General features: G+C 38.7%; 3 protein-coding genes across 4 annotated transcripts in view; 1 reads left to right on the forward strand and 2 right to left on the reverse strand.

The window, feature by feature from the left end:
• Positions 1 to 4,369, forward strand: part of si:dkey-175m17.7 (uncharacterized) — a 34,827-nt gene extending 30,458 nt beyond the window's left edge. Inside the window, exons 5-6 of the mRNA XM_056398001.1 lie at positions 1,106 to 1,205; positions 2,581 to 4,369. Coding sequence (XP_056253976.1) covers positions 1,106 to 1,205; positions 2,581 to 2,709 — 229 coding nt within the window. The 3' untranslated portion in view covers positions 2,710 to 4,369. The remainder of the gene's footprint in view (positions 1 to 1,105; positions 1,206 to 2,580) is intronic.
• Positions 4,370 to 5,402: 1,033 nt separating this feature from the next.
• Positions 5,403 to 9,328, reverse strand: banf1 (BAF nuclear assembly factor 1). Of its 2 annotated transcripts, none has more exons than XM_056397194.1 (3): positions 9,107 to 9,328; positions 7,040 to 7,204; positions 5,403 to 6,586 (listed from the first exon to the last, which is right to left on the reverse strand). In XM_056397194.1, exons 2-3 carry the CDS (start codon positions 7,163 to 7,165, stop codon positions 6,440 to 6,442), a joined length of 273 nt encoding a protein of 90 aa, XP_056253169.1. In that variant the 5' UTR covers positions 7,166 to 7,204; positions 9,107 to 9,328; the 3' UTR covers positions 5,403 to 6,439. The 2 variants fall into 2 exon arrangements, with proteins under 2 accessions (XP_056253169.1, XP_056253168.1); XM_056397193.1 differs by having other exon boundaries at positions 9,076 to 9,210.
• Positions 9,329 to 9,975: 647 nt separating this feature from the next.
• On the reverse strand, positions 9,976 to 13,960 carry prdx5 (peroxiredoxin 5). Its single transcript, XM_056397192.1, has 6 exons — positions 13,572 to 13,960; positions 12,240 to 12,374; positions 12,014 to 12,145; positions 10,950 to 10,988; positions 10,798 to 10,862; positions 9,976 to 10,343 (listed from the first exon to the last, which is right to left on the reverse strand). The coding sequence occupies exons 1-6, from the start codon at positions 13,665 to 13,667 to the stop codon at positions 10,238 to 10,240; spliced, it is 573 nt and encodes a 190-aa protein (XP_056253167.1). The 5' UTR covers positions 13,668 to 13,960; the 3' UTR covers positions 9,976 to 10,237.
• Positions 13,961 to 14,907: the final 947 nt, after the last annotated feature.

The raw sequence follows: 14,907 nt of genomic DNA on the forward strand, positions 1-14,907 counted from the left end.
CTACTGAGGGGGTGATCGTATCCATCTACCACAAATCTAGTGCTCATTGTGGCAGAATTGCAGTGCATTGGACTGTACAGAGCAGGGTACCATCCAGGCTGTTGTCTGTGAGGGGTGGGGTCCGGCTACACTGACACCACCAGATATAAGCTCACAGAGGGACACAGAGAGGCAGAAAAAAGGGGAGAAAACAGAGAGAGAAGAGGGGGGAAGATTGCACCTGAAGAGGAATATAATACGGGTAAGGAGAAAAGGGGGTGGATGGAGGGAGAAGGAAAAAGACAATGTGGAAAGGTCCAGAACGGTTCAAATAGATTTGCTGCTTTGCTGATCTGCTTTTTTTCCCTGTTGAAAATCCATCTGGCTTGATTTATTTTCCATGTGTGGCACATTTTTTTCAGTTATATGCATGTTTAGTCATCATGTCATCAATGTCCGTGCGGCTGCAGTGCTTATTTCACTCTACATTTGACATCTCTGTGGTTATTCTCGCTCGTAGTGGGAGAATCTGTGGGCCATGGTTCAATAAATCGGACCATTTGGTCCAATTTACATGTTTCTTTGAAAATAAATCTGTGTTTTTGCTCCCATGTATGATGACATAATGTAGCAGCTGTGCCAATATGACACACTATTGACTGATATTTATACTTGATTATTGGAGACTGTCTGGCTTCATGCTGGCTTTGCAACCAAAGCTGCCAAATATATACATGAGCAATAAAATACTGTAACTTTTGAGCATAGCTTTTATCATATATTACATAATAGAGCTACATGAGGGATTGTCTTAAGAGTTAACACATATAGTTCATTTGATCAGACACCTAGAATGGAGTAGCCGATTGAAAAGCTAATTTTGCTATCAGTGAACATGGGTGCATGAACAGGAAATAAACATTTAAGTGATGAGTTATTTCAACCTATAAACCATCCTTTACTCTTTTAGAAATACATTCAAAGTGAAATGTTGTATTTCTAGGGCAAAGAGCAGTGGATCAATTATCCACGGGCAAGCAAGATTATAAAAAGAAAACAAAGAACTAATGAAGAAATGTGTTTCCTTCGAGTTCATATCCATACATGTTGTTGTGTTTGTGGCCAGGATGAAAGGAGACACCCCAGTGAACAGCACCATGAGTGTCGGCCAAGCCAGGAAACTGGTGGAGCAACTGAAGATCGAGGCAAGTTTCTGCAGGATAAAGGTAAGACAAGCTCAACGCCTCCGATTCAGATATAAATCATGATAGTGCAACGCTACAAAGCACATGCAGGTTAAAACAGTGAAGTAATAACATTTTCAAAGGACAGGACAGAAGAAACGCTCATAGTTCACATCGGTTTGCAGACGTAGAGAAGCACCAGTGACCTTCTCAGATGAACTTTAAGTAAATGCTTCCCACTGGAAAGTTTCCAAATGGTATTGGTTTCTCTCATGTTCCTGATGGCATCAAAAACACCTTGCAGAGGCGCCGTGCCTCTTTGTAAAGAACATTTCATCAGTACAGAGATGAAGCAGAGGGCAAATCCTCTGATGGGGATCACATTGTGTTTCTAGAGACAGTTTTCAGCTGTTGTCACATTTTACCTTCATGGTTTGCAGGGTGAGAGGTTTGAACCAGAAGAAGCTTGTTTGAATGAACCAGACGCTCAGCAGTCAGAAAGACTGACTCTAGCACCAGACTTGTTAGACGTTCTGTATTTTACCTGTAAAGTCACCTTTAAAATCATTTTACTCTCCACTCTGAGTCAGTTTTCTACTGTTTTTATCCTCATGTTGTGTTACTCCTGTGTATCATGATACCTTTGCAGCCACAGACAATCTTTCTTCAAATGGATCAATAATTTTCATCCTCTCATCTTGTTTTTTTCTGTGTATTATTTATGGCAGTACATCAGTCTAGACACATTGAAATTGATCGCCATGCCACATTTAATTCTGAATGCAACTTTTTTTTAAAAATTTGAGCCATGTCACTGAAACACACCTACATTTTCAGACTTAGGGTTAAAACACAAGAATGTTTGTGTAAAATGAAGTGGTGAGGGCTCTTAAATGGAGACTTTCATTAGTATGTAGTATTATACACAGGTGTCAGACCGAGACACAGGAATGAACATGAGCTCAAAAAAACATATTCAAAAGAAAACTGAGGGAATCAAGTGGGTAATAACATCCATCCTTACTAGAGCTGAGACAGTGCACTGTTGATGTGTTCATGTGTTCATGTTGATCATTTAAATGATCAACTCGTCCCTCCAGCGCAGCCACACCTGAGATTGTGACTAAAATGATCTCAGCCAGAGATATCAGAGATCTACTTCAGAACACAAAGACAACCAAGATGAAGGTTTTCAATCTGTAAAAATCACTGAGATTATTCTTGTTAAAAGGAGGGAAACTGTTTGCTTTTAAAAGTGGAGGAGGTTATTTCCTGAGGTCTCTAAATGCATCTCAACCTCTGACCTGAGACTGATCAATCAAAGGATGAACTGGCTTCGGTTTAATGGTTGGAGACAGTCTGATCTAATGTAATCGTGTTCATGAACTGCTCTAAATCCGGTCATCCTCTCCTCCAGGTATCAAAGGCAGCGGCCGACCTGATGGCGTACTGCGACGCACACGCCTGTGACGACCCCCTGATCACCCCCGTGCCCACCTCAGAGAACCCTTTCAGGGAGAAGAAATTCTTCTGCGCTCTGCTTTGAGACAAATCAGGGATTGTTGTGATTAAAAGTACAACTGTACAGTATGTACATGTATGTACAGTGTGTACACGTACTTCCAATTGAAATAAGACATCAATGTACTATAGTAACCTTGCATAAAACCTGCCGATGTACAGTACATAATCAACGACTTAATGTCTTGAACTAAATTCTTTAACTGCTAACATCTGTCCCAGTGTTAGAGGGGAAGAACAAAAATATCATGGGAATCTGAAACCTAAACGCTCAATCAACAGAGTGAGGGTTATTACGACCAAGACCCAAAAACCAGACTAGTAGTCCGAAGAAATTTTAGAAACAGAATCACCTGGTTGAAAACATGTACATCTCATGCTCATATATATATATATATATATATAAAATATGTATACATATATATATATAATACAGGTAACTGCCAAAAAGGTCTTTCTGAGCATCACCTGTCTTCACACTCCTCCAGTCACAGGGATCCTGCAGCTTCTGGATCATTTAACTGGGACGCTAAATTCCCACATTAGGTCTATTGATTATGGTGGTGCTACATGTGTCAGATGCTGCTCTGATAGGTCAGGGCTGCAACTTCTCCCCATTATAAACTCCACATCTACATTTGAGATCTGGCAACTGAGAAAAAGACAAGCCTATGTTAGGTAATTAAGTATGACATTTAACATAGATGACACCGTTTCCATTTGGTGATGCAGGTAATAACTTCCATCCTCCATCAGAACAGAGATGCTTTACTTAAACAGAATGTTTTCTCCATTAACATTTAGCGCTGCATCTCATATCATCAATATATTTTTTATATTTTTTCCCTCTGTTTTGGCAGTTACTTGTATCTAACAAGGACAACTATTTATGAGTGGATTATAACCATATAATGTCTTTCTTTCAAGGTTTTATTAAGACTTTAGCATTTTGCTCATTTCTATACTGTTGCTGTAGTGTGGATGTGGAAGTGTGTGTGTGTGTGCAGAGGTGCTACTGTGAAACTTAAGCAACAACTCTGAGCATCTGATCACTGTCATATCAAGATTTTATAGTTCAATAGCACACAGGCCCAAATTAAAAAAAAAAAAAAAAAAAAAACATTCCGGGGTTATGGTAATATAATTTACAATCTAAGCCACTGAAGCAAAATCAGCTATTCAGTTATTGTGATTGTTACATGAACAGTTTTCTATTTCTTTAAGGCAAAAAATAAAAGCAGTAGTCATATTGTACCTTTACAGACAGGTGTACATCATCATTCTGAACTGAGCAGGTCAGAGCTTCTCCAGAGCAGAGGGGCGTGTCAGGGGTTTCCAGAAAAATCAGAGTCTCTACTTACTCATGAAATGAGGGCAGATGAGAATGACCTGGGATTTTCCATTTTAGTTAAAGGTTTCACTTTCTCTGTGGTTATTTCTCCATCTACGGCACAAGCAAGTGTTCAGTTCTGTTCAATCATATCCACAAAAAATTTAAAAAAAAAAGGAAACTGCTCTTCTTCTAGCATCTTCGACATGATGAAACTTTTGGGAGCACCTGCTCTGGACCATTTTAGAAATGAACTTATGTGTTTTCAAAGTCTTGCAAATGTCAAATTTGGAGCTTTGGCAAAAACGTAACCATGGAATATCAAGCATTGAAATAAAACCTCCTGTCATCAAAGGTTTTCTTGTATTTGTGATTTTATTTGATAAAAATTGAATCTATAATGAACATAAAAAACATGCCCCAGTCTGACACTTGCCTTTTATTTTTTAATAATAAGAACAATATAATTTCACAGTCAAATACAAACAGTGTTTTAAAAGGCAGCTGCTACACAACGGTTACATATTCATTTAGCTGGTGACCGGTGGGTGCAAGCATAAATCTATGAGTGGAAGATTATGTGATACGGCCTAGTCATGCACTACTGTCGAGGTTATAGTTCATCTGACTGAATAACATGTTAAAATGAGCATTAAGGCATCGAATGTTTAGATATACAGTCAAAGATAATATCAAGCTCAGCTGTAAAGACCTGACACTGTCTGTGTAGGTGATATTCTGTCTTCATCTAAAGCCACTGCAAACTCAGATCAGTGATTTACCTTTTAGTTGTTTAGATGTAAATCACTCAGCTCTTATTTCTACCAGAATAGAAAGGTTGTGCGTCACTCTTTGATTTGCAGGATAAGATACCAGTACGTTTTCTATTGGAGCTTATAATACATTCGATCATACGACAACAGCATCTAAGCACAGCGTTAATGGACAAACAGGGTGCTAATTCAATATCAGTTATTGGATTGGATTAGGATGGCATCCATGATTCTGTTAAATCAACAGAATCTATGATTTCCGCACATTATGGTAGACATTTAATCACAACCAGTCGCACCAGTCTGGATGTCTGTTATACTCGACCCTGTAGCACTTTAGGCAGATACATCCTTTGTTTACTGCTAACAAAATTAGCACCACTGCCAAACTTAATTATTAGACTGATAAGTTCTTCACTGTAAAGGCTGAAGTCTCACCAGCAACAGACTGAGACCTTGTTGACTGTTTTGAGTTTGTTGCAACAACATCTTTATTTATATACATTTCCATCTTCAGGGTCAAACAATCTTTGAGTGGACTACATGTATGGAGTCTGGTCATTTAGCTTCTTTATTAGCAGGAATTAAAGTTAAAATGGCAAAATGTTTATTTAAAAAAAAAAAAAAAAAATCAAAGTTTTTGCAAAGACCAGTGTCACTAGTTCTTGAGGTTTACTTTTTGTGTGTCACATAAATCAGTCACATTCAATGCAATGAAATACACTTCAAACCAACAATCCACCTCTTCAATCACTTAAACATTTGTAGGTGGATTTAAGAGTATATGATACCAAACTGTGATAGTATGTGCTTTTTAAAAAATACAGCTCATAGCAACTTTTCAAAGGCTTTAAAAACAGCTGAACGGGGCAAAGGCCAAGAGTTGAAGGGGAGTACAAATTTTGGCCTGGACAATGCTAGTAAATCACCACATTACACAGAAGAAAAATATTTAGTGAACTGAAACAGATCAATAGTTTTTCTGAAGGTATCATGTTCAAACAAAGAACAAACTGGCAAAGTTGAGCTTCAAAAGTGATCTCAGTAAATTATCATAAATTTAAAACTCAACAGAAAGTACAAGCAGCATTACAAAGACCTTGGACAGAATGAATGTTATGAACATAAGCAGCTCTGGTATGGAGCAGACATTTTGACTTGTCAAACACAGTTGTAATAACATTAATAAAGCCTACATTTAGGTTTCCCAAAATGTCCCTGACTCGATAATAAACCTAAATGGAGAGAAATCATCAATAATGTCATTAGTTATGCTTTTAGTACAATGACAAGTCAAAATGTCTGCAGGACAAATGGCTACTGACAGACAGGAGACGCATCGGGATGACAGAACTGTCATCTTTTGTGATTCTCCACTCGACTTCCTAATTTAACGTGAACTTGAAGAAAGAAGCTGCCGAGCTGCATGTCACAGACCGCGAGGGGGCCGTGTGTCAGTTGTATTTGGGGGTTTGCAGGATTTCAGAAATACAATTACATCTTTCGGTATAATTTAAAAACAAGTTGACTTTAATAAACCTCAGTGTGTACAGTGTCACTTCATAGATATGGTGTGGCTGAATTGAGTCAAGATCACTGACGAGGTAACGTACAGTTTCAACTTGAGAAGTAGAAAACATTGACTGAATGCTTTATAGGAAGGCATCACACCATTCTTTAAGACAGCCAAAGCAATCACCTTGTTGTTTGGAATTTGCCCCGCAAGTGTCCTTCAGCCAGTCCCGGAAAAGCTCCTCGTCTTTCTTTAGCACTAGAAACTGCCCGAGGACAACGTACGCCTGAGGAGGTATAGATCAACACACAATGAAAAATCTCATTAAGATCGAAAGCCAAGTGTTAAAGGACTTCACACATCAATAGCCCTGATGTCAAGCAGCTGACGTTTTAATTAGAACTTGAAAAACAACACAGGTGAGTATTTCTTTAGAGCTCAACACTGATCACTGCATGAATAGATTGGTATGTGGAAAAGGGAAGGTCCAACAACTTACAGTCCAGTGTAAATACACCTTAAGACACCTCTCACACAGATTTGTTTCACTATCACTTTGGGGACACTAGTTGACATGATGCATTCCCTAACCTAAACCTGTTAATCCAGTTCAACTTTGATTTCAACCTTACCACAAGTATGATAACCTGGCTAAGATGTTAACATAAAAATCATACACTGGTTCGTTTTCTTGTCCAGCCTTATATTTGCCTTTAAAAAAAGAAATCAAGTATGTCACCTTGTCGAAACCTTTCTCCTCCAGTCTTTTGCCAAGGACCTCTCCAATGCCCGCAAGAGCCATCACAGGCTTCTCACCCATGGGCTCGGCCACAAAGTCTTTATGTTTTTGGGATGTCGACGACATGGCTGCTTTGTAGGCCGTCACAGATCACCAACAACTGAGCTGCAACACAAAGACCACAAAATTAAAATACAGTGAAAAAATTTTAATGCTTTCAACGTTGTGTTTTTCCCTATTTTATATATGTGTGTGTGTGTTTTTTATTGGACTTTAGGGACTTAAATATTGGTTTCAGCCGCTGACTCTTCGCTTTCAATTGAGGGTATTTTCATCTACATCAGATGAACAATGCAGCAGTTGTAGCTGTTTTTACAGTCACTGGATGCATTCACATAAACGAGGAAAAGGAACTAGGAAAACAGATCATATCTTTCCCACAGTATCTTCTCTGCATTGGCTCCGAATAAAATCCAGGATAGAGTTTAAAATCCTTCTTTTCACCTACAAAATCACTAACGGTCACATTTAAAAGAACTCATAGTTCCCTATTATCCCAGAAGAACACTCAGCTCTCTAAACGCAGGTCTACTGTGGTTCCTAAAGTTCCTAAAACTAGAATGGGAGGTAGAGCTCCAGCTATCAGGCTCCTCTACTGTGGAACCAGCTCCCAGTCTGGTTTCAGGAGTCAGACATCCTCACTACATTTAAGATCAGGCTTAACACTGTCTTCATTGATACAGCTTATAGTTAAGACTGGCTCAGATGAGTCCTGAACCAACCTTTAATTATGCTGCTATAGGCCTAGATTTCTAGGGGTACTCCCATGATGCACTGAGTTCTTCTTTTTTCTGTCTCTCTGCTTGATGCATTTTTATCATACTACCAAATGCCAGTAACTTTTCTATAACTTTTTCTCTCTTTCCTTTAGTTTGTACTTAGCACCATTACACATATGGATATTGCTATTATTATTTTCAATCAACAGTATATACAGCTGTTTCAGGTTTTTTTTTTTTTTTTTTTTTACCATCAATGAATTACAAAAGTGTACAATAATCTACAGATATCGGTGCACACTTAATATCTTCCTCGGCGAATGTCTCTGTCAAAAAGTCTTAACTACATATGTCTTAGACAGACAGACAGACAGACAGACAGATAGACAGATAGATAGATAGATAGATAGATAGATAGATGTGCAGGTGATTACGGAGTGGCTGGTGGATTTGAATTTGATTTGTGAGGGAGTGGCTGGTACTCCAACTAAAATCCACTTTCTCTTTGAGGTTGAAAGTCCCTTCAACCTCACAGTCACTTTCCTTTTAACCACAGGAACAAAAGAATCGAAAAAACATCCACCGTTTCTTTGTACTGTACTGTACAATTTTATTGTTCTGGATACACTGTGTCTACTGAATGATGAGGCTAAGCTACAGTTGAATAATATATATAGATAGATTTTATTGGTATCCAACGGTTAATGTTATCAATGTGTTAACCAACCTGAAAGCCGTAAACGAACGGGCACAGCTCAATGCTTCACTGATATGGTATTTATATAATGTTAATATTTACCTATTATCAAAATATTTCCACATCTACACCCACCGCATTAGACAGCCCTGTCTGTTTACACTCGTTGGGATATTAACTAGTCATTAATGCGGTACGCTCCCAGTATTGAATTACGCGCGCAATACATTCCATTGCTAACAGCTTTTAGCAACGAGCTAACGTCCACTAGGATCAAACTGCGTAAACGTGTTTCCCTGCGAGACTGTTTCACTACGGGGTTCACTGTTTTAACACATCAGGTATTCCTCAAATATTCCTCGCCAAAGCACAGTCTGAAATCAGCGCTATGAAGAAAGGAAAGTAGAGGCTCAATATTTAGGCGCCTTCTATTCAACTTAAAGCTAATGTGGCTTCAACGTTAGCAAGCTAATCATTCTTAAAATGTAGTACTAGTTATCGTCCCAGGCTACGCTTAACTCACAGTATATTTTAGCTACTTACACTGCGTATTAACTTACATTTTGATGTCTTATCCAGGGTGAGTATTACCGTTGTTAGCTGGAGAGTTGCCGTGTAGTTTCTGTTTGTGTCCAGGCACCGGCGCCGACCACAATGCAATGTGCCTGCCTCCTGCGTCCTTACGTAATGACGTATTGCGTCGTTTTTTTTCCCCCGATTGTGGACCAACAGGATAAACAAACCAGCCCTTGTAACAAGCAGTAACTTTACAACTGCTCGCAACGCATGATTTTCTCTGATAATGCCAATAAACTAGTACTGGTCCAGCTTCATGTCATGAATTTGTTACACATACAACAGCTACCCTGCTTAACGGCTTCCAATTCATATTGCCGACTTTAGGAAGCTCAGTATCAATAAGAGCCCACGTTTGCATGTGAGAAGGTTAGCATCATAAACAATTATATATTCTTTATGTTTATATTATATGCGTATTCTTCACATAGCTTTCCTTGCCACAGACCTATCACATGTCCACATAGATCAGTGTCATTCACATAAATACAATTCACTAAATTCTTATGAAAATTACAATCGCATCAAAGATTAGTCTTCTAAAGTTAAATACTGCAAATGAGTCAACCTACATTTCATCATGACAGTTAAAAATAATTGCAATAATGTACTTCTTAAAATGGAGTTTAAATTAAAACTTAAAATTGATTAAACTCAGTTATTTCAATATTGTTCATATTAAGTCAATACAGTGAGCTCATCTGTTCCATTAAACTTTAGTCCATTTTCAGATGGCCAATGTTGAGCACTGTGGTTGTTGTACTTTTGATATATTCTATGCATTCTTACTTCTTACTACAAGTCTTTTTTGTACTCTAATTCACAACATGAAAAAAATATGAATCTGGGCATATGACACTATGAGCCACACAGGAAAACCTTAGTTATTGCTTTCAGGGTGGATTTTATTTACTCACAAACAACAGTACACAGAAGTTGGTGCAAGTTCCTTTAGAGTGCCGTTCATGTCATAGTTGTGCGCATTAATTACCTTCCAGGTGGGTTTTTTGACACTAGCATCTACATGACACTTGCATCCGTCTTTGGGAAAAGGAGGAAGCATGAAGGAGTTGGGACCGGGTGTGTTAGTGCAACTTTTACAATAACTCGGGGTTTGTAGTTGGGTTTGTTCAGCTCTGAATAAGCCTACAGCTCAGACAGAATATTGGAGGCCAGGCTGCAGGTCAGACCGGTGCCATCAGGCTCCACGTTGATCTTCTTCACAACTCCATCTTCCACCAACATAGAGTATCTGAAATAAAGGATGAAGTAAACACAGACTTTTAACTATGAACTTCAAACGTAATGGTAAAAGCCAGACTGACTCAGACGTGCAACTGCTTCAGACTGATGGAATAAAAGACTTTTTTGTGTATTATGATTCTGACTCCAATTAAGTAATCACCTTAGAGAAAAAGTTACACCAGCATTTAAATAATAATTAATAATAACTACAACAACCTCAATTTATAGATATGATATGCATGAAATATGAAAACATTTATTTTTGGGCTAGAAACTTGACTGTAAACATGCCATGAAATCTAATGTGATCTGTATGTGGTGGTCTTAGTTTTACTCTACTGATATTATCATTGACCCATGACCCACTCAAATAAAATGGTGGACAGTCCATTATCATAGTAAATTTTCAGTTCAATTGACACATGCTACTACAAAACTGAAATAGGCAAAACAATCATTACCTCTTAGATCGCTTATTCCCAAGTACCTGCACAATCTGATCACTGTCAAGTAACAGGTCAACTGCCTGTGAAGCAGAGAAAGACTCATGAGTACACACAGTCACAATACTTTATATTAGGACTTTAACATATCACCAGACATTTAGTTTTACCTTTGTAAATGCTCCAGTAGGATCAGCCAGCATTCGAACCTGCAGAAGAAAAGAGCAAAAGCTCATTCCTAAGATCTGAGCTATCATTGTGAATTTCATGTACAGTGCATTCAGGAAGTATTCAGACCTTTTTCACATTTTGTTGTTAAAGAGTCCTTGAGGTGCTTTTTTGCAAACTCCAAGCAGCTTTCATGTGTCTTCAAGTGAGGAGAGGCTTCCGTCTGGTCACTCTGCCATGAAGCTCAGATCAGTGGAGTTCTGCAGTGATGCTTGTCCTTCAGGAAGTTTCTCCTGTCTCCACATAGGATCTCTGGAGCTCAGCCAGAGTGACCATTGGGTTCCTCGCCACCTCTGCTAGCAATAGACTTTATATAGACAAGTGTGTGTCTTTTCAAATCATTTCCAGTCTATTAAGTTTACCACAGGTGGCCTCCAGTAAAGGTGGAGAAACATCTCAAAGATGATCAAGAGAAATCTGAGGCACCTGAGCTATATTTCAAGAGTCAAAGCAAAGAGTCTGAAAACTGATGTCAATGTGATATTTCAGTTTTTCCTTTGTAATAAATTTGCAAAAATGTTGTTTTCATTTTATCATTATGGGGTACTAAGGGTAGATTGAAGGGGGAAAAAATGAATTTAAACAATTTTAGCATGAGACTGCAACATAACAAAAAGTGAAATAAGTGAAGGGGTCTGAATACTTTCTGAATGCACTGTTCTTTAACATCCCAGACTGACATCTCAAGACACAAAGATAATATCAGTGAAATTAAGAGCAAATAGTAAATTGTAATTCTAAAATACTTCTATTGTGCACACAGCCCAGTACACTGTGATAATGTTCAGCAGATTGCTGGGACTACACACTGAGGAAATGGAAACTCCCAATTTATTTTCCACAAACAAAATGTCTGACAGGAATTGTCCACAGCTCTTAAGCATCTAAGATGGGTGAGCAACAGTATTATTATCATCCTTTGAATGATCACACTATGCCATCAGATGTTCTTTCACAGTTAGACTTTGCACAGAAATTGCTCACACACAAAAACTGTAGTCCATACCTTCCCATCGGCTCCGTGCTCCTTTCCCCACGCAGCCATGACGAACGCATCATTGACAGAAACACATGCCACCTCCTGTATACCTTTGCTCTTCAAGTCCGCAGCCTGCTGCACAAAACCTGGGAGGTGAGTCTGAAAGAAACAAGAGACATATACTGTATGGTCATCTGATACAAAGATCACCGTGCCTCAAACATGACAAGCAGAGTTAACAGTGCGGACTCACCTTGGAACAACCAGGTGTAAACGCTCCAGGTACAGCAAAGAGGACTCCTTTCTTCCCCTTAAAGAGCTGATCCATTGCCACTTTATTTCCTGGCTCCCCCTCCTGGACCTCGACTGCGGGGAGCTGTTCACCAACCTGGTGGAGATCCAGATGACAATACATTAATAAGTAGAACTGCTTTTTCTGATTACTACAGCTAACGATACCAATGTTTTTGTCCATTTAGGACACTGAAAGCTTTCCTCACTGGCAGAATGTGTTTAAGTAATGCTGGTAATGGCTTCTTAAATGATGCTTACTCTGCATGTTCACAACAATACTGTTATTGTGCACTTCAACTGAGACAGTCTGTGTGCAGCATTAAGCTCTGCAGAAAACTTGGCAACGTGTTCTTATGTACTGTCATACAAACCCTTGAGTGCACAGTAAAGATATGAACAACACATATGTGAAAAGAAGAAGAACATTTTTAATTTCACATTTTCTTTTTTAAAATAGTCTCCACTGAGAGGTCTCATAATGCTCAGATTAGAGCCTGGTGGTGTAGCACACAATGAAGAGATAATCACTTAATCTGAACAGGGTTGATATTTGTGGGGCTGTCGCCACTGGAGGGCGACACATCAACACACACAGATGTAGGTTTCTAGTTAAAATGGCCGAATACCTCAACTACATTTAAGAGTGACAATGACGGATTAATAAATAACCCATTTATCACGTTCAAGAATAAAATAATAAATAATTAACTAACTAACTAATAACTAATAAATACATATTAAACGTTCACCATGTTATACCCTTGGAGATATTTTATTAAACTAATATGTGAGTGGCTGCACACACACGCTTTCATGTCACTAAGTTCATTTGTTAACTGAATAATAAAGTTATCCTTACAAAAGCTTTATTACATGAAACGTTGTATTATGACACTGACACGCGATAACAACTTTAATATTGCCCACACAGGCCTTTCAGAAGGGTTTAAGATCAGTTAAGCCCCTGTGGTTGACAGTCAGTGGACCAGCTCGTCTACCATTACTGTAATCATTGACACTGTTTCATGCCCAAATCAGGTCCTGCAGGTGTTGAGGAAGCTGCAGGTAAAGGGGCGACAGGACGGTCACGAGAAACAAATGAATGTCCTGCTAACGACTGTCATGGCGACAGTTAGCACGGGGGGCTACAGAGAGACAGAACAGCGATATAACTGCGTAGTTTAGCTACTTTGCGGTAAAAAAAAAAAAAAATACAACAACACCTTCACGTCTTAGCCATTGGACATGTAGCACTTGGAGCTATCGGTTGCTAAACACCTGAAAGTCTTACCTTAATTGGCATCTTGGCGACAGAAGAGACGTGTAGCAGCCTCACGCTCTGGACGACACGGGCGCTTTTGGTGAGAGAGGCTGTAACTGAAAGCATTTTAGCTCGCTATTTAACGTGCTAGCGGTGGGTACAATCTTACGGTAGGTTTGTGGGACGTGGGGCCGCGAGTCGCGTTTCTGCTCTCCCTCTCTCTCTCTCTCTCTCTCTCTCTTTCTCGCTGTCACACACACACCTCACCCTGACTTTGCGTTTTTGTCACTCCAACTTACTACAGTCACCTGCAGTGCTGTCCCACATCGAATTTGGCTGTTGGGACTTAACCTAGCGTCCAGATTTGGGCCTGCTAAATCTTTTTATTTACTGCGCCATCTGCTAGCTAGAAGCTTCATGTCCGATGTGTTTGTTGGACTGATAACATTGTGCACTGAGGCTAAACCATTTAACATTACATGGAAAACTGCAGATGGTACGACAAAGTGTTAGGGCCACACTGAGGATTAAAAAAGAAATCTGAAATGTCAAGAATAAAGTCACAATATTACGGGATTAAAGTCGTAATATTATGAGAATAAAAATGTAAAATTTCGAGAGAGAAAAAACATTTTATTACAAGCAACCAATCAAACAGGTGAAAGGACAGTCAGTGGCAGCTGCTGTTTTTCTAACAACAGAATAAACTCAGTGTCCTCACAATCTTTTCAAAGTCCTGATGCTTAAAGATGAAAATTCTCCTTATTTGTGAAACCTGCTAAAGTAGAACCTCACAGGGTGCTCCACGTTCCTCATTTTAAAGGTGCTGATATTTCCCCTTGACAGCAGAACCTGGAATTACAACTTTATTCTCATAAAATTATTACCTTTTTTCCTTGTAAAATTACAACTTTAACTTGTAAAATTATGACCTTTTTTTAAATTACAACCTTTATTCTCATATTATGACTTTTTTCTTGTATTAAAAAAACAACAACTTTATTCTCATAATATAAATGCCTTTTTTTTCTTGTAAAATTACCACTTTATTCTCATAATATTCTTTTCGCTGAAATTAGTTTTCTTTTTCCTCAATATGGCATGAGTGTGTCATAACATGGAGACATGCAGCCTGGTTGAAAATAAACCAGCACAGACATGCAAATATCCGTCCATAAATCTGGCAAAGTAAACCTGCATTGTGGACATGTAAAATAGGTTACATCATTAGCTGTAGCAGTTAGTGCTAATTATAAACCACACTCATTCCGAGTCTATTCAGTACCCTAACTTAAGCACACTGGTTTGCAATCCTAAAGAGGCTGGGCTGGATAATCTTGCCCTTCAGAGTAAAGCTTCTAATGCT

Source organism: Seriola aureovittata, chromosome 15 (genome assembly GCF_021018895.1).
Source record: "Seriola aureovittata isolate HTS-2021-v1 ecotype China chromosome 15, ASM2101889v1, whole genome shotgun sequence".
Lineage (NCBI taxonomy): Eukaryota > Metazoa > Chordata > Actinopteri > Carangiformes > Carangidae > Seriola > Seriola aureovittata.